The sequence below is a fragment of the Scyliorhinus canicula genome, chromosome 3 (genome assembly GCF_902713615.1).
Source record: "Scyliorhinus canicula chromosome 3, sScyCan1.1, whole genome shotgun sequence".
Classification (NCBI taxonomy): Eukaryota; Metazoa; Chordata; class Chondrichthyes; order Carcharhiniformes; family Scyliorhinidae; genus Scyliorhinus; species Scyliorhinus canicula.
The window spans coordinates 42,710,592-42,728,812 of record NC_052148.1 but is presented as its reverse complement, the minus strand read 5'-3'; the positions used below and the strand labels follow the sequence as shown (position 1 = coordinate 42,728,812).

Sequence of the window (18,221 nt, the reverse complement as noted above, 5' to 3'; positions counted from 1 at the left end):
TCAAAGGAAACAACTTGCACTGCCACTCAGTATATTACAATTTAAACATACAAACTCCATTGTGTGAATCACAGATGATCAATGTTAATATTGCCGTCAACATTCAGATATTCAGGCAAATATGAGCTGAGGAGCTGGCTCTTATTCCAAATAATTTCCCATCAGTTTCCCAATTACCATGGGTTAGCACCGCTGCCTCTCAGTACCAGGGACCCGGATTCCATTTCGACCATGGGTAATTGTCAGTGCGGAGTTTTCATGTTCTCCCAGTGCCTGCGTGGATTTCCTCCGGGTGCTCCAGTTTGCTCCCAAAGTCCAAAGATGTGTAGGTTAGGGATAAGCCGGGGGAGTGGGCCAGGGAGTGCTCTTTCAGAGGGTCAGTGCAGACCGATGGGCCGAATGGTCTCCTACTGCACTGCAGGAATTGTATGAACTTTACTCAATCTAAATATTACCAAAATCTCTCAAAATTACTGAGTATTGGCAGGAAAACCGAAATATTTGAATAATCGACTCTGTCCTCATTACGACAATAAAAGCTAGTAGGTATTCTTGGCAAAGTAATTGTTCAATATACTGTATTAGAAAAGAGAAGCATCATGTATATTAAAGTATAGGCCTATGATTCCAATATTAGTCAAGCGGACATCAAAAAGATATGTCAGTATGAAAGGAATGTTTTTTATAGCACCAAGACTTTAAGGAAAAGAAAAGCAATGGGATACTAAGGAAAAGGCAAATTTGGATGAACTGCCTAATATGCTTTTTTGAAGTTAGCCACAAGAATGCAATGTATAGTGGCACTGGGTGAAGGCACACATTTGTGATGCTGTATTAAGTTCTGTTAATTGGGAGGAAAAACAAATATTGGCCTACAATTTCAATTAAAAAAAAATGAAAATCACTTGTCACGAGTAGCTTCAATGAAGTTACTGTGAAAAGCCCCTAGTCGCCACATTCCGGCGCCTGTCCGGGGAGGCTGGTACGGGAATCGAACCGTGCTGCTGGCCTGCTTTAAAAGCCAGCGATTTAGCCCTGTGTGCTAAACCAGTGTTCACTTCTGAATTGCCGAAAGCATCAGTATAGGTGCTCATGTAACGACAGAAAGCATGTGCAAATTGCAGAAAAATAAGTACAGCTTCTCTTACCTCTTAATGCACTCGTTATTTTTGATTTTCCGCACTCTACCATTATGCTTTCTGAGCTCGAAGGTTAGTGATAAAATACAAGCCTAGTTCTATGTTATTGGAATTATTTTTGGAAAATTGAGAAACTTGGTGCACAATTCCACCAAAGAAGAAAAGAGAAATCAAGTAAAATCAAGCAGTATAACTAAGCAATGCAGAGTTTTGGTTGGAAAAGTTCAAAACGTTGTGGAAGGCAAGCAAGAGTTGGCCAAGTGTCAGTTAAACATTAGAAGGCAACACTGAATCTGGTGAAGAACAACCTTTTTGAATGGCATATTGCAGGAAATTTCAAAGAACACTTGTAGCAATTTCAGGAAAAAGGAGAAGAAGAATGAAAAAAACCTCAGCTATCAGACAGTCTCTACTTCTAATTGATCGAAGTGTGCAAGGTGCACAGGAAATACCTCCTCCGATACAAGAGCAATATTCGCACTTTGGATTTTATGGAAAGTGAGAGTTGTTCGGAGAAAAAGAAGTGTTCAGCACAAAAAACAAACCAAGTTCCTTGGAAATAAAATTAGTATTTTAGTGACTGTTGGCAAACAATCTGTTGGGCAGCACGGTAGCATTGTGGATAGCACAATCGCTTCACAGCTCCAGGATCCCAGGTTCAATTCCGGCTTGGGTCACTGTCTGTGCGGAGTCTGCACATCCTCCCCGTGTGTGCGTGGGTTTCCTCCGGGTACTCCGGTTTCCTCCCACAGTCCAAAGATGTGCAGGTTAGGTGGAGTGGCCATGCTAAATTGCCCTTAGTGTCCAAAATTGCCCTACGTGTTGGGTGGGGCTACTGGGTTATGGGGATAGGGTGGAGGTATTTACCTTGGGTAGGATGCTCTTTCCAAGAGCCGGTGCAGACTCGATGGGCCGAATGGCCTCCTTCCGCACTGTAAATTCTATGTATGAATTTCTATGTATGTAATATTTTCTGGTTGGATTATGAGCCTAATGACAATGAGGGATGCTGGATATGGAACAGAAACAAAAATTCAAGCACCTAAGAGGGAAATTTACTGTAACTTGTCGAGTGGGGAACCTTCAATGGCAAGTTTGATCAGTAAACTGGGTGGCCTATCTGGTTCCATCAGTTTTTCATAGGACAAGTTAAAATCATCCACTTGGTAAACATTAAACACATTATCAAATCAATAGAAGAAAACACTGTCAATGCAATAATGTTCCCTCTACCATACCTCAACAATAGGAGATAAACAAGTATTTTTTCATTTTCCATGCCAGGTATCCTGTGGCCTCAGACTCTCAGTGAATTCATGATAAATTAAGGGCTGTTCTTGCTCTTGGAACTGGACTGAGACTCAAATATAGGACCATAGATAGGGTTTTGGAACCCATCAACCAGAAGAGATCTCATCAGGATGGGCGATGATTTCATTGCACCAGTCTCCACTTTTTTTTAAATCTGGAAGACTGTGCGCTTACTTTCAAATACTAGCTATAAAATATAATTCTATTTACTACACACTGCCAGATAAAGAAGTCTTCAATATGCTACATTTTCCCCAACCTAACAGGTAAGCAGGGATTTGGTGCCAGGCTCTTCCCCAGCAATCAGTGGGGAATCCTTGTTTAGTTCCATGCAGCCTTAGTAACCTGTTCAAATTCAACATGTCATGTCTGATCAGAGACTGCTGACACCAGATGCACATAGAAAATTAGCATAGCCAACACCTGTATCATTACAACACATCTTCTATCTGTAACCCTTCCCTTCTTTTAAAAGGACTGGGCAGATTACAAATTCGGTACAATTTTTGTAGTTGAAATTCTAAACATGCAAGAACCTTTTCATCTACGTAGTAATTTCGCTTTAATCTCTTGCTGGAGCCACCTCGTTCTGGAGAGTCCTCCCTGTAATCTATTATTTTCCTGGATAGTCGTCTTTGCCTCGTTGATTCTGAACTAACTGTAAAAGGAAACAAAGAGCAGTTAACAGCTAGACTGGAGTTTGAACCGATTTTGCCAAAATTGAAAGGCAGGAGTTCAAGATAAATTGCCCTTACTGTTGGGTGGGGTTACTGGGTTATGGGGATGGAAGTGTTGACCTTGGGTAGGGTGCGCTTTCCAAGAGCTGGTGCAGACTCGATGGGCCGAATGGCCTCCTTCTGCACTAAATTCTATGATAATCTTTGATATGTCCCGCTCCAGACTTGAAAGTACAATCTAGGCTGCTATTCAGTACATTACTGAGGCAGTATTCCAATGTCAGAACTGCCATCTTTTAGATGAGGCACTGAACTGGATTTCCCGGCCACCTATTCAGGCATGCATGGTAGAACCCATGGCATTAATCAAAGAGCAGAGTTCTCTTAGTGCTCTGATCAGCATTTCCCCATCTTAGTTGACCCTCAGCCTGTACTGATCATTAAAACGGTCTTTAAATGAATAATAATCTTTATTGTCACAAGTAGGCTTACATTAACACTGCAATGAAGTTACTGTGAAAATCCCCTAGTTGCCACACTCGGGCGCCTGTTTGGGTACACTGAGGGAGAATTCAGAATGTCCAATTCACCGAACAAACATCTTTCGGGACTTGTGGGAGAAACTGGAACACACGGAGGAAACTCAGGGAGAACATCAATTTGCTCTTGGTGGGGCCTTACTATACACAAAAGACTACCTTTGCTCAATGTAATTAGCTGACTGTGGTGTGTTTTGGGATGTCCTGAGGACATTATTAAGGAACAGTTACCCAATAGGGTTAAGTTTTGGGCATCATACTAGTCACATATCAAGTACCTTTAATTCTAATAACATTGGGCCTGCAGTTCTAATAATAATAAACTCTATTAGTGTCACATGTAGGCTTGCATTAACACTGCAATGAAATTACTGTGAAAATCTACAGCCATTTGCAAGAATCTGCCTCCAGAGACCCAATGGCATTTGGAGCCTATATAATTGCAGTTCATCTCCATGATCTGCTTGAGGAAAAGATGTCTTCCAGGATTCTGGCGCTCACAAATACAAGCATATGGAAACTCACATCTAGGTCTGTCTGAGTGCTGCTTGCTCAGACTATAAGTATTTACATATTTAAAAACCTTGGGCTGGCTTCTACGATTCTGGGGCTATGTCCCTACACCTGAGTGGGAACATGGCATTTTACGCCAAAAAAAATGACAAAACAGCCGATTCCCCGTTTTGCTGGGGGGCTAGCAGGACGGCAGCGTAGAGCACCCGGCTCTAGCTGCCAATACGCCCCGAGGAATGCCTGGTCCGTGGCCGCACATGTCCAGTTCAAATCTCTTGTACCATGCCTTCCAAAAGGGTCACATTTGAAAGAGTCACAAGTCTGTCGGCCAAAATTACTATCAGTTAAAACAAGGACTTCTGTTAGAATCCCGACAATGCAGAAGGAGACTATTTGACCCATCGAGTCTGCACCAGCTCTTGGAAAGATTACCCTACTTAAGCCCACACCTCCACCCCATTCCCCATAACCCAGTAAACCTTCCTAATCTTTTGGACACTAAGGGGCAATTTATCATGGCCAATCCACCTAACCTGCACATCTTTGGACTGTGGGAGGAAACCAGAGCACCCGGAGGAAAGGGTGCAAGCATGGGGAGAGAAAGTGCAAGCTGCACACAGTCACCAGAGGCCAGAATTGAACCTGGGTCGCGGGTGCTGTGAGGCAACAGTGCTAACCACTGTGCCACCCTGCCGCCCTTAGCAATTAACATCCAATTGACTCAATATGAATGAGTCAAAGGCAATTAAATTCAGCAAGTATCAATGATCCAGCTCGTGGGGAGGAGACCATGGCGGGTGATGAGTCCCGGAGCCAAATTTTCTGCCATTCCCAGTTTTGCTGCGGCCAAACCGGCTCCTGTCCAGGGTTTAAAATCTCAGGTTCCAAGGCCCACGCGACTGGTGAAACTGTGGATTGAGGTCTAGCGTCATCAAGGCTCAGTACTGAGTGAGTGCTGCACTGTCAGAGGGTTAACAGAGTTTCACAGGCAGACGGCATTTCTCAAACAAAAACGTTTCAAGGCATCGCAGTGGATCCTGCTATCTGGGGTCAAGATTTGCGGAATCCTGATCCCCCTTAAACCAATGTTGGAAACAGTAAAGTACAAAGGAATCTGGTATAGCCGTTGCCTGTAAAATATCAAAAAAATCTTTGACTGTTTGGATAGGATTTTGAAGTCACACTGAAGTTGGGAAAGGCAGCAAATGATACCTCGACTGGCCAGTGTGCCAATTTCTCGACCAGGTTTCCGGGACTGGACATTTTGGTCAGGATGGGCAGCCATTTTGGTGCATTAAGAGCCTTGCCAAAAGCCCAAGTTTAGAAGGCTGACTGGGATTTTTCAGTTGGCTTCCTGTTTCCGAGCATGATACTACAGATCAACTGCTTGGGAGGCAGGCACCTAGTCGCAGGCTAGGATACGACACGCCAGGCAGCCCTACACAATCTCCTTTCCCACCTAGGCAGAGGGGGCAGGAGGCATAGCCAAAATCCTGTCAAGGGATTTCCCCATCCCACCCATAATGCCAGACAGAAGTTTCTTGCTATTAATTTAAACTGAAGTTTCCTCTCAGTTACCGCTCATTGCAGCCAGGTTTCTGGGCCCACCCTTCACCCTTAATTGAACAGGAAACCTGTCTCCATGTCAAAATCCAAACGAGTGACTCTTCCCCCTTATCCTTGGTTCAAGACCCAGAAACTGTCCCTGGTTCCTGTTTCATGCTCCCAAAGCAAATGTATGGCATTTCCTAGTTGTCTTTCATTCTCAGTCAACACTATTAACAGTTGAGCACATTACTAATTTGCACTCAAGCCCTAAACCACTCTACAGTACGAAAGAATGATGTGTTCACATGGTCCTGAATTATCCTGTCCCCACTCCATGTTGCATGACACAAAACAACCAATAAACAAAAACTTCATTCTCTACATAAATGTCTGACAAATTTCCTTTGAAATCCATTCAACGGAAGCATGTACCACACCTATCCCAGCATTAGTGGAATGCCTGCTTCACTTTGAACAATGCCACAGCAGATAATTTGACCTAATGTGCCGCAGCCACCCGAAAATTTCTAGTTCAGTTATGTTTAAACTTATAAACGTAATAAGCATCCCCGATGACAGCACTCCCAAAATTGAACCAGAACTTACTTGATTATGTAAATACTAGTCATCTTTAAATTACAAATGAAATTTTAATCACACAGGTAAGCCCCGACGTGTGAAAAGTTCAAGAATAGTTTTAAAACTTTCAATATAGTTGACCAAATGCAAATCAACTAACAGGAACAACCTACCACTAGATCTGGTCGTTCTTTTTGGAGACTCTTGTAGTACTTTGCGTCTGGTTGGCCCAGGAGATCCTGCTGAAAAACCTATTGGAACAGTGGAGAAAAACACTTCACTACAGACAATGCTATGGTCAACTCACCATCTAATTATTGTATTTCACTAGTACCTGATTACTTTCAAGTAAAGAGCAAAATAACACTTTTGATATAACAAAAAATCAGTGGGGAAGAACATGCTTTGGCATATTTATTTGTGCACCAGTAAGTTTCTTCTGTAGAATGCAATGTAATAAAATGGGCAAAACCTTTATTTTATATTTATGCTTTCATCGCCTAGATGAGAAAGCTATGGTTAATTTCTAATTCTGGATGTGCTGGTATTTTGAAAGATAATTGACGGCTACCACCCACATATTTAAATGAACTGGGAAAGACACCATAGCTTAACCAGTGTAAAAATATTCCAATTACTTCTGAAATAACTACCTGTCCATTCTATCCAAATATTAATGGTTTGTCTCTTCGAGTAGCCCGTTATTATCTTGGAAACCAGAATAAAAATAGTTTCCATGAGCGAAATTGTAAATGTCACACTAATATTGTGCAGAATAAAAAGTAAATTATACTCCATTGACTTAATATAGAACATTCAGAAAACAATATATGGAGACATACTGTGGGGGAGAATGTGAAAATCACCCTCGTCGGGAAACTGATGGGACCAATGTGGGCAAGATTGTGGGAAGAGCGTAAAACTTGGGTTCCACATCATTCAGTCAGTTTCTTGACAGGAGGATAACATTAAAATTCCTTCCTGTTTCTGCACATGATCACCAAAGGTCTCAGTAATATCCCATTATTGTTCTCTGAATGTTAACTTTGATAATTTGCTTTTAAACCATTGTATTCAAAGTAACTGTCCATCTCTTCAGAATAAAATCTTAGCACCAGTTACAATTGATAATTTACACTCACCTGAACCCAATACAGGTGATTTGCGTTCAGCAATCGGTGTTACTATTGAGAACTTAGTATTGTAACGTGCTCTCTGTTTATCACTAAGCATAGCCCACTGAGATTCAAGCAGCTCTTCAATTTCCTCACCAGAAGCATCTGGATGCTCCTCAGCTAGCTGCAATGTAAAAGCATTTCAGAATAATTTTACTTTTGGTTGCAGACAATGCAAAAAGATTCACATCTATTACTCAAAAAGTATTGACAACAGGCTATTTTTGAAAACCTGAACTCAATACAAACATTTGTTGAATAAAGGTTTGCGGCTAGCAATATCCTTTCAGTTGATGGAGGGACATGGGTTTCAACACACCACTATGCACTGGAGGGCAGCTACAACACTCACCTTAAATTAAGGGCAGTGCATTGGCAAAACAAACAGGAGAAAAGGCAAAATAGATATCTGATAGAGCAGGTTGATAGCTCTATCAGCTGATGAATAGCTAAGTTGCTTTCTGATGGTCTAAATGGATAAACAAACTATAAAAAGGAATGGGACTCGAATCACTCAGACCAAAAGAGCTGGAGATCCAATTTCTGGTATGCACAGAATTAGGTAACAGGCTGGTGTTTGGGGATAGAGACGAAAGAGAAAAAGAAGAACAAAATCAACTATGGATTCCACCGTTGATCATCATCAGGAATTTTTATTGGGAAATGGAGATGTCAGGGCATGGCACAAGGACGGGATCTAGCTGAGCTGCGATACTTGCCAAGGTGAATTCACTGTCTAGAGTAGAATACAAAGAATAGTCACAGCCATTGCAGCACCCATGGAATTATTTCCCAACATTGTAGGGGAGAGGAAAAATGTAAAAGGGTACAGAATTAGGATAAAATGCAAACTTCTATGCTTCATCAGGCATTATTGAAGCAACTGAAGTAATAATTTTTGAGCCACCTTTGGTTTTCATCACAACTAACAGAAATTCAATGACAAGCTTCAATGTAGAGCAGTTGGAACGGAAAGCATGAAGGGATGTTTTAACCATTCAGTAGGAAACATATTAAGCAGTAATCTTCAGATCAGTGGAATCTTGGAGAAGGTTTTCCTTTGCACAGTCAACATATAGTGATACTTTTATGAAAACACATCTATAATTTTACTATAAACCATGGAGGAAATTTTCCCTTTGTGGTGTTCAAGATGCGGGTAGCTCAACTCACATTTGGTCAATTTATCAATATTTGCAAATTTTAGATTGAAAACATAGGGCTCCAATATTTAATCACTCATACAAACTAGGAGCAGAGTAGGCCATAGTTACTCAATCCCGCACTGCCAATCAATACATTTATTGTAACCTCAACTCCATATTCCCACCCATCCCCAATAACCTTGCACCCCCATGCTTCTCAAGAATCTATCTATCCCTGCCATAAAAATATAAAGACTTTGCTTCCACCATATTTTCAGGAAGAGTTCCAAAGACACTCAACCTTTAGAAAATAATTCTCCTCATCCTCGTCTTGAATGAGCAACACATTATTTATAAACTGTGACCCCTAGCCAGCAGGTATAAACCAACCATCTAACATTTCCACATAATGTAACCCGCCTAGTCCAGGCATTAGTCTATTAGGCCTCCCCGAACTGCTTCCAACGCTTTTGCGACTAATACTTTATACAAAGAACAAAGAAATGTTCAGCACAGGAACAGGCCCTTCAGCCCTCCAAGCCTGTGCTGACCATCTAAACTAAAATCTTCTACATTTCCTGGGTCCGTATCCCTCTATTCCCGTCCTATTCATGTATTTGTCAAGATGCCCCTTAAATGTCACTATCAACCCTGCTTCCACCACCTCCTCCGGCAGCAAGTTCCAGGCACCCACGACCCCGTGTACAAAACTTGCCTCGTACATCTCCTCTAAACCTTGCCGCTCGCACCTTAAACCTATGCCCCCTAGTAATTGACCCCTCTACCCTGGGGAAAAGCCTCTGACGATCCACTCTGTCTATGCCCTCATAATTTTGTAGACCTCTATCAGGTCGCCCTTCAACCTCCGTCATTCCAGTGAGAACAAACCGAGTTTATTCAACCGCTCCTCATAGCTAATGCCCTCCATACCAGACAACATCCTGGTAAATCTCTTCTGCACCCTCTCTAAAGCTTCCACATCCTTCTGGTAGTGCGGTGACCAGAATTGAACACTATACTCCAAGTGTGGCCTCACTAAGGTTCTATACAGTTGCAACATGACTTGCCAATTCTTATACTCAATGCCCCGACCAATGAAGGCAAGCATGCCGTATGCCTTCTTGACTATCTTCTCCACCTGTGTTGCCCCTTTCAATGTACACCTAGATCTTTCTGACTCGATGCAGCACTCCTGATGTGATCTCATCAATGCCCGGTATAAATGAAGCACAACCGTGGTATCTTAGTATTCAATTCCCCTCAATAAATAACATTCCATTCTCTCTCCTAATTAATAATAATCTTTATTATTGTCAAGTAGGCTTACATAAACACCGCAATGAAGTTACTGTGAAAATTCCCATGTCACCACAATCCAGCGCCTGCTCGGGTACACTGATGGAGAATGTCCAAATTACCTAACAGCGCGTCTTTCGGGACTTGTGGGAGGAAACCGGACCACCCGAAGGAAACCCACACAGACATGAGGAGAACGTGCAGACTCCACACAGTGACCCAAGCCGGGAATCGAACCTGGGACCCTGGCGCTGTGAATCACTTGTTGTACTTGCATATTAATGTTTTGTGATTAATGCACTAGTACACCCAAGATCTTGTGCATCTTAGGAGCTCTGCAACCTCTCACCGTTCAGATAAAACGCTTCTTTTTCATTCTGGCTTCCTTCCAAAATTGACAATTTCATATTTTAACCACATAATATTTCATTTGTCAGATCATTGCCTACTCACTTGATCTATCCAGGGGCCATCTAATAATAACAATCTTCATTAGAGTCACAAGCAAGCTTAAATTAACATTGCAATGAAGTTACTGTGAAACTCCCCTGGTGCCTTCATCAAAGTAATTGATAAAAATTGTAAAAGACTTAGGGTGGCACTGTGGTGCAGTGGGGTTCGATTGCCCCTGCCCCCCCCAAGGACCCCGGGGCCCGCTCGCGACGCTGATCCTGCCGTTCCAGAGGTGGTTTAAACCTCAGCGGCGGGAGAGGCCTCCCAGCAGCGGGACTTCGGCCCATCAAGGCCGGAGATTCACTGAAGGGGCCTCTCCGATCGGAGTGGTGAGATTCCTGCCGCCGCCACTTCCCGGGTGGCGCAGAATCTCTGCGGGGGTGGGATTTCCGGCGGCCCCAGGCGATTCTCCGACCCTACTGGGGGTCGGAGAATTTCGCCCCTGGTCTCTATAGGACAGCAAATGTGTCAACCAGAAAATGACCCATTTATGCCTACTCCAATCTTCTTTCCATGCCAATATTTTTCCCCCAAAACTAAACTAGCAGAAAACAAACACAGATGCCAAAAGCAGCACGGTAGCATTGTGGATAGCACAATGGCTTCACAGCTCCAGGGTCCCAGGTTCAATTCCGGCTTGGGTCACTGTCTGTGCGGAGTCTGCACATCCTCCCCGTGTGTGTGTGGGTTTCCTCCAGGTGCTCCGGTTTCCTCCCGGGTTTGGTACGTTTCGGCGTGGCCAGTTCGGCGTAGCCGATTCGACGGAGGAATTTTTCGGCGGAGGGACGTTTCGGCGTCAAATTAGTTATAGTCGCAAAATGTTTGTGCAGCCCATTTCTTGTATCTTTTCCTTCCAGCCGCCTCAGATATCGTGTTTGTGCACCAAACCGGGTCTCTTAAAGAAAGGCACCAACATTAAACTCTTAAAGAAAGCCGGTGTTACTGAAAGTATTGAAGCAGCTGCCCAGTGATCTACACTGCTGTCTGACTTAACACATCTTAAAGTCACAATATCTTCAGTAACACCGGCTGTATAAAGTCAGACCCGGTTTGGTGCTCCGCGGGGGAGCTTATGGACCCCAACTGTCAGTTGTGTCAATTTCAGCGGCCGGCTCACTTTGATCCGGAGAGGGAAGCTGCTCTCTCACTGAAACAATCAGCCGGCCGCTGAAATTGACACTACCGGCTGCTCTCTCCCTCCAATCAGAAACATTAAAACTTAAAAGTTGGATTGGAGGGAGAGAGCAGCCGGCAGTGTCAATTTCAGCGGCCGCTGATTGCTTCAGTGAGAGAGCAGCTTCCCTCTCCGGCCGCTGAAATTGACACTGTTTTAATTGGATCCACGATGGGGGTTTTGAATTTATTTAAAAATCTATGCTAGCGCTTCCCATTGTGAGTCTACGGGGGTCTGACCTCTCCCCCCGCCCCCAGTAGACTCTCAATGGGAAGCGCTAGCATAGATTTTTAAATAAATTTAAAACCACCATCTTGACGTCCCTCCGCCGAATCGGCCACGCCGAAACGTCCCATTCCAATCGGCTACGCCGAACTGGCCCCGCCGAACTGGCCACGCCGAAACGTCCCATCCCCTAAAAAAATGCTCTGCTTTTCTGTTATTACAGCGGTGAATAACCTCACATTTTCCCCAAATTATATATCACCTGCCACCTTGTTATTCATTCTCTTAACTTGTCTATATCTCTTTGCTGCCTATGTGTGCTCCTCACAGCTTGCTTTCCCACTTAAATTTTGTCTGTTTGTCCAAATCATTAATAGATTGTAAACTATGGAGGCCTCAGCATTGATTCTCGTCATGCCATTAGTCACAGCCTGGCAACTTGAAAGTGCCCCCTTTACCAGTCTGCTTCCTGTCCTTTAACCATTCCTCTATCAGTGCCAATATATCGCTCCCAAATCCATGAGCATTTATATTGTGTACAAGGTGTGGCACCTTATCAAATATCTTTTGGAAATCCCAAGTATACTACCTCCACTGGATTCTCATTATCCATTCTAATAACTACATCCTCAAAACAACGCTTATCAATTTGTCAAACAGGATTTCTATTTTGTACAACCATGTTGACTTTTACCAATCATATAATACTTTTCTAAGTACAGTTTTAAGACTTACATGATAATAGATTCCTGCATTTCCCCAATGACTAATATCAGGCTAACTGACCTACCAGGTCCCTGTAATCTTTCTCCCTCCTTTCTTGAATAGTGCTGTTACATTTGCTAACTTCTATTATGCTGGGACCATTTGAGAATGTAGAGATTCATAAACAGGGCACCAACTACCTCTGCAGCTCTCTTTTAAAACCCAGGCCCTGGGATTTGTCTTACTTTTTATTATCTTGATTTTCTCCAGTACCTTCTCCCTACTGATAATTAATTACCTTTTATTTCGTCATTCACACTAGCCCCATAGTTATTCATATTATGTTTACCCATGTTATTAGCCCCGTGGTAACTTGCATCTTCTACTGTCAAGACAGACAAAATATTTGTTCACTGTCTGCATTTTCTCATTCCCCATGATAATTTCTCCTTTTAAAGCGACCAACGTTTACTTTAGCTACTCTTTTCCCTTTACACTTTTATATTCTTGGTTAATTTATGCTCATTCGATTTCTTCCTCAACCTTTTGGTGGCCCTTTGCTGATGTCTAAAACACTCCCAATCCTCAGACTTGTTCCTATTCTTTGCAACATATAGGCCTCTTCTTTTAATCCACTAATATCTTCAACCTCCTAAGTTAGCCATGGATTGATCTCTCGCGTTGAAGTTTTGTTTTCCAATGGAATGCATTATTGTAGAACATTCCGAATTGTTTCTTCAATGTTGCCTACTGTTAATTTACAGCCACACCCGTGTCTTTTCCCATTAAGTCTAATTTCCCAAAGAACCGTATAGCCAGCTCTCCACTAGGTTTTTTTTCATAGAATCCTCAGTGCAGGAGGCCACCATTCGGCCCATCGCATCTGCACCAACCCTCTGAAAGACCCCCATCGTATCCCCATAATCCAGTAACTCCACCTAACATTTTGGCTACTAAGGAGCAATTTAGGATGGCAAATTCACCGTACCTGCAAATCTTTGGACTGTGGTGGGAAACCAGAGCTCCCGGAGCAAACCTACGCAACATGGGGAGAACATGCAAACTCCACAGACAGCCACCCGAGGCCGGAATTGAACCCAGGTCCCTGGCGCTGTGAAGCAGCAATGATAACCATGGTGCCACCGTGTACAGTTTAAGATTCTGATTTGAATACATGTTGTTTTGTGCAATGCGTGAGCAGCATAAGGAATGAAGGGGGAAGCTGGAAAGAATTAATTAATTCTGAACTGAAGGCAGATCTCAAACCTCACCTAAATTGCCATGACCTGCGAGGCTACGGACCAGATGCTGGAAGGTGGGATTAGAACGGATTGCCAGTTGTTTCCTCTTTTTTGGCCTCTTTCTGTACCCTAACCTTTCTATGGTTCCAACAAAGGAGGCATTGTTTCATTTCAACTCACCTTGACCACTGATCCACACTGCAGCCGGGACAGGAATTTCCCGCTGCAGCCGATGGAAAAAGTATAAAGTACAATTTAAAATGCAAGCTGCTGACAGGTAAATACATCCCCAAATCTCTCCTTTTGTTCTAGTAATAAAACAAAACCTTCACCTTTTTGCTGTTTTCATTCACCAGGGGTAAATGCTCAACAACGGCCATATCTCCATGGTTTTGTCTATTGCTGATACAAATTTGGTTAACTTCAATCTTCATTCAAGATTACTACGCTGTTCATTTTTATTTCATCACTAATGAACTGTGCTATGACATTCTTGGTGCCAAAGTCTAATAATGAAATGCATTTTAGCGTGAAACACAAGGCAGTGTCTTAGACAAATATTCAGCGTTAAACATTATATACTGTACTTCTGGCACTGCCTACCTGACTTGTACTGCCACTGTATAGCAACAGCTCTGGAATTTTAACTGCTTATTAAAGAATGAAATCAAGTCTGAGTGCAAGAATTTGTACAACTTAAAACACAAACCTCGTCTCTGTGTTTCTGACAAAAGGCCATGAACTGAGCGAAGGCAGTGTCACATTTCCTGGTCCGCTGAGTGGAGACTCCTTGTTTTCTCTTGGCCACTGGGGAACCTGCACCACACTCAGAGTCTGATGATCTACAAGATGTCCTGTCAGTTGACTGACTTTGAGCCGAACCTTCAATACAATCTACAGTCCTATTTACACACTGCCTTGCAGGGGTCTTAGGTTCATTCGGCTTTGAACACTGCCTTTTATTTGGTGCACTGCGGTTTCTTCTCCTACGCCCTTTACTGTCAGCGAGATTTTCCTTGGTACTTGGGAATTCTTGAGTTGGCCATTTCCTATCCTCTATATGTTCAACAGGAACCCCAGCTTCCTTTGCAACCTGAGGTGGCAGTAGTGGACGATCATGATCATAAACAAAGGTGTATTTAGCTTTTCGATCCTCTCGGGTCATTGCCATTGCTTCTTTAGCCTGGGAAATACCTACATCCCACTGGCCACGTATTTTGGCAGGAATTGGTTTTAGGATCTGAAAAACACAAGAATCATTTAGTTCTCCAAGGACACATCATATTTGCTCAAGTGCTGAAATAATTTCTTCAGACTTTCTAGGGATGGAATTTACACCTCACATTCAAAACCCAGCAGCATATTTTATCATGAACGACTGAACATTTAACTCTACAGACATCGATTGGAATTTGCAGCGCCTTAGGCTGGTTTAAAAAAAATATACATACACATTTCAATTCAGATGGAAATAAAATGTTATAGTAATAAAGCTACTGCAACAATGAACATATTAACCAGGTTATAATACAACATGACAACATTCAGTGAGATAATATTTATATGCAACACCAGACAGGTGTAATTACCACAAATAATGGCAACTCTGAGGCAGATTTCATTTGACATAGTGGAAGCTCAAATTCAGAATTTGACTTGGAGTGTTGAGACAGCTGGGCAATTTAGAATTAATCGAGACCCAAAAAGACTGGGAGAAGAAAACATTTAAAAAAAAAATTTATCTGAGCATTTTGCACAGTTTAAAAATCTCAAGTGAATCTCAATTGAAGCAGGGCAGCATGGTGGCGCAGTGGTTAGTGCCGCTGCCTACGGCACCGGGCTCGATCCCAGCCCAGGTCACTGTCTGTGTGGAGTTTGCACATTCTCCCTGTGCCTGTGTGGGTTTCGCCCCCACAACCCAAAGATGTGCAGGTTAGGTGGATCAGCCATGCTAAATTGTCCCATGATTGGAAAAAAAGTAATTGGGTACTCTAAATTTATTTTTAAAAAGAATAATGCTTGAGAGGAGGCCAAAGGAAATGTTTTATAAAGCACTCCAATGCAGATCTCAGATACAGCAGCAAGATTTGGTGAAGTCACCCAAGTCTGGATATGTTTAATGACCACTTTTTGAATTTGATCTAATAGTGGTCATTAATTAACCACTGACTATATTTCCATCAAGAAATACAAGCACACTGTTTCTGGATGTAAATACAAGCACACTGTTTCTGGATGTAAATACAAGCACACTGTTTCTGGATGTAAATACAAGCACACTGTTTCTGGATGTAAATACAAGCACACTGTTTCTGGATGTAAATACAAGCACACTGTTTCTGGATGTAAATACAAGCACACTGTTTCTGGATGTAAATACAAGCACACTGTTTCTGGATGTAAAGGTTGGAAGGTGTGGGAAGATATTTTACAATGCTGTGAACAGCAGGATACAAAGCGCTAGGAATAAGATGTTAGGAGTGAATGGTAACAAACTGGATTAGATATTGGTCAACCAAACTAGTGTATGACACAGGAAATATCAATACTTAATGTGTCCAAGGGAATTTTCTACCTTGTTCTTCTCTGCCTTGGAGCTTGCATGTTTGGCACTTTCCTGGATTAATTCATCATATTGTTGAAAATCTTCAAAAGGAATCATGCTCTTTTCAAAAATCCAGGCTCTTTCTGGGGCTTCCCCAAAAAACTGGACATGGTATTGGCGACAAGTGGCCCTGTTCAAACCTGCCAAAGTAAGAGAACATAATTGTTAGTAATTTATACTGCAACAGTGCACAAGATTCAAAAACACAATGGACAAAATTACATCAATCTGCATCATTCCCAGTCTTTGGTTGAAAAGACCAAAATTCTTATTACCCACAATCCTGAAAGAAACAGTGACACTTCACAACTTTGAATTTCTAGGCTATTAACAAAAGCGGTATTTCTCCTCAAAAATTACATCAAGTGATGAATTTGGCACAACTGTTATCAAGGACATATTTTCTGCCACAGATTAGAAAAAGTTAAAACCATGACAAAGCAGGAAACTCTATAAAACATGGCAGGCTCCCAAGAACAGCTATATTTGAAAATTGGGAGTACCATGTAAGCTTTAAGCAGCCAGTTTCTGCTCACCTTTACAAAAACAAACCTTGAAAATAAAACACTTTTCAATAGGCTTACACATTCAAATCAAGTTAATATTATTGTAAATTATTCAAGACTGACCAAAGGCCACTTTCTGGTCACATGTGAATGCTTTTTTTTTATATACAGAGGTAGCACAGTGGTTAGTACTGTTGCTTCATAGCTCCAGGGTCCCAGGTTCGATTCCCGGCTTGGGTCACTGTCTCTGTGGAGTCTGCACGTTCTCATGTCTGCGTGGGTTCCCTCCGGGTGCTCCGGTTTCCTCCCACAGTCCAAAGATGTGCAAGTTAGGTGGATTGGCCATGATAAATTGCCCTCAAGGGTCCAAAAAGGTCAGGTGGGGTTGCCGGGTTATGGGGTGGAGGTTTGGGTTTAGGTAAGGTGCTCTTTTTCCAATGACCGGTGCAGACCCGCTGGGCCGAATGGCCTCCTCTGCACTGCAAATTCTATGAAATCAGCTTTTAAAAAACATCTAAACATCTGCTGTTATAATGTTAGAATAAATGACAACTATACACACACTTGTTTCTGTTCTGCATGTTTGATTATGGTGCCATGTTTCTTCTAATTTAATTTTCTCATGCATTAACTGCATGCACGTTTTTCTGTTTTCTAATTTATTTTAGTTGTTAAATTCCTCATCAATCCCATAGCCAATTACAAACAGTACTTTGGGCAATTAAAACTAGTCACATTCCCAAGAAACATCAAACCATATACTTATCCACCATGGCTTCCTACAATAATTATCTGCCTACAGGTTAATAGCTTTCACAAGAAAAATCCTAGAGTTTTGGATTTTATTACAGATCAAAGAGATTTTAAAATTAAAAATATTGTTAAGAAGAAAGCGAGGCCCAGATCAGGACAAGGCACAGTTACAGATGGAATTAATATCTAGCACGTAAAAGTCAAACAAGCAATTATAAAATTGCTATTTAGGGCGTTATATTTTACTGCATAGACTTGCCATGGATTTTACTACACTGGACTTTTTAAATTTAAAATTTTAAAAAATTGACAATGCAATCATCAAAAGAATTACAATTATCGAAAGCCTAAAATAATGCGTCTTGAATTCAAAAAACTATGGATCTGAGTCACTAAAAATGGACTTCCCCTACACCAGACCCACAAACTGTACTTCGCTAATGAGCATCACAGTTCTGCTCATGCAAATAAAACTGCTTCAATTAAAAATCTTATTCTCAGGATATGGGTGTTGCTGGTAAGGTCAACATTTATTGCTGATCCCCAGTGGCCTTGAGAAAGTAATGCCGAGTTACCTGCTTCTACTCTGGTCTGCATAATGAAAGTACGCCCTGCAATGGTGTTAAGCTTTCCAGGA

The 18,221-nt window shown here is 42.1% G+C and overlaps 1 protein-coding gene across 6 annotated transcripts in view; it reads right to left on the bottom strand.

Annotated features, from left to right (window-relative positions):
* nsd2 (nuclear receptor binding SET domain protein 2) overlaps window positions 1-18,221 on the bottom strand; it is a 122,082-nt gene that overhangs the window by 59,735 nt on the left and 44,126 nt on the right. For all 6 annotated transcript variants that reach the window (XR_005460198.1, XM_038793363.1, XM_038793361.1 and 3 more), the window contains exons 4-8: window positions 16,296-16,465; window positions 14,430-14,960; window positions 7,449-7,605; window positions 6,480-6,557; window positions 2,987-3,108 (exon numbers count right to left, since the gene is read on the bottom strand). Coding sequence is in view for 5 of the 6 variants with exons in the window: in XM_038793363.1 (XP_038649291.1) it covers window positions 2,987-3,108; window positions 6,480-6,557; window positions 7,449-7,605; window positions 14,430-14,960; window positions 16,296-16,465 (1,058 nt within the window). In the remaining variant the exon portion in view is untranslated. The remainder of the gene's footprint in view (window positions 1-2,986; window positions 3,109-6,479; window positions 6,558-7,448; window positions 7,606-14,429; window positions 14,961-16,295; window positions 16,466-18,221) is intronic.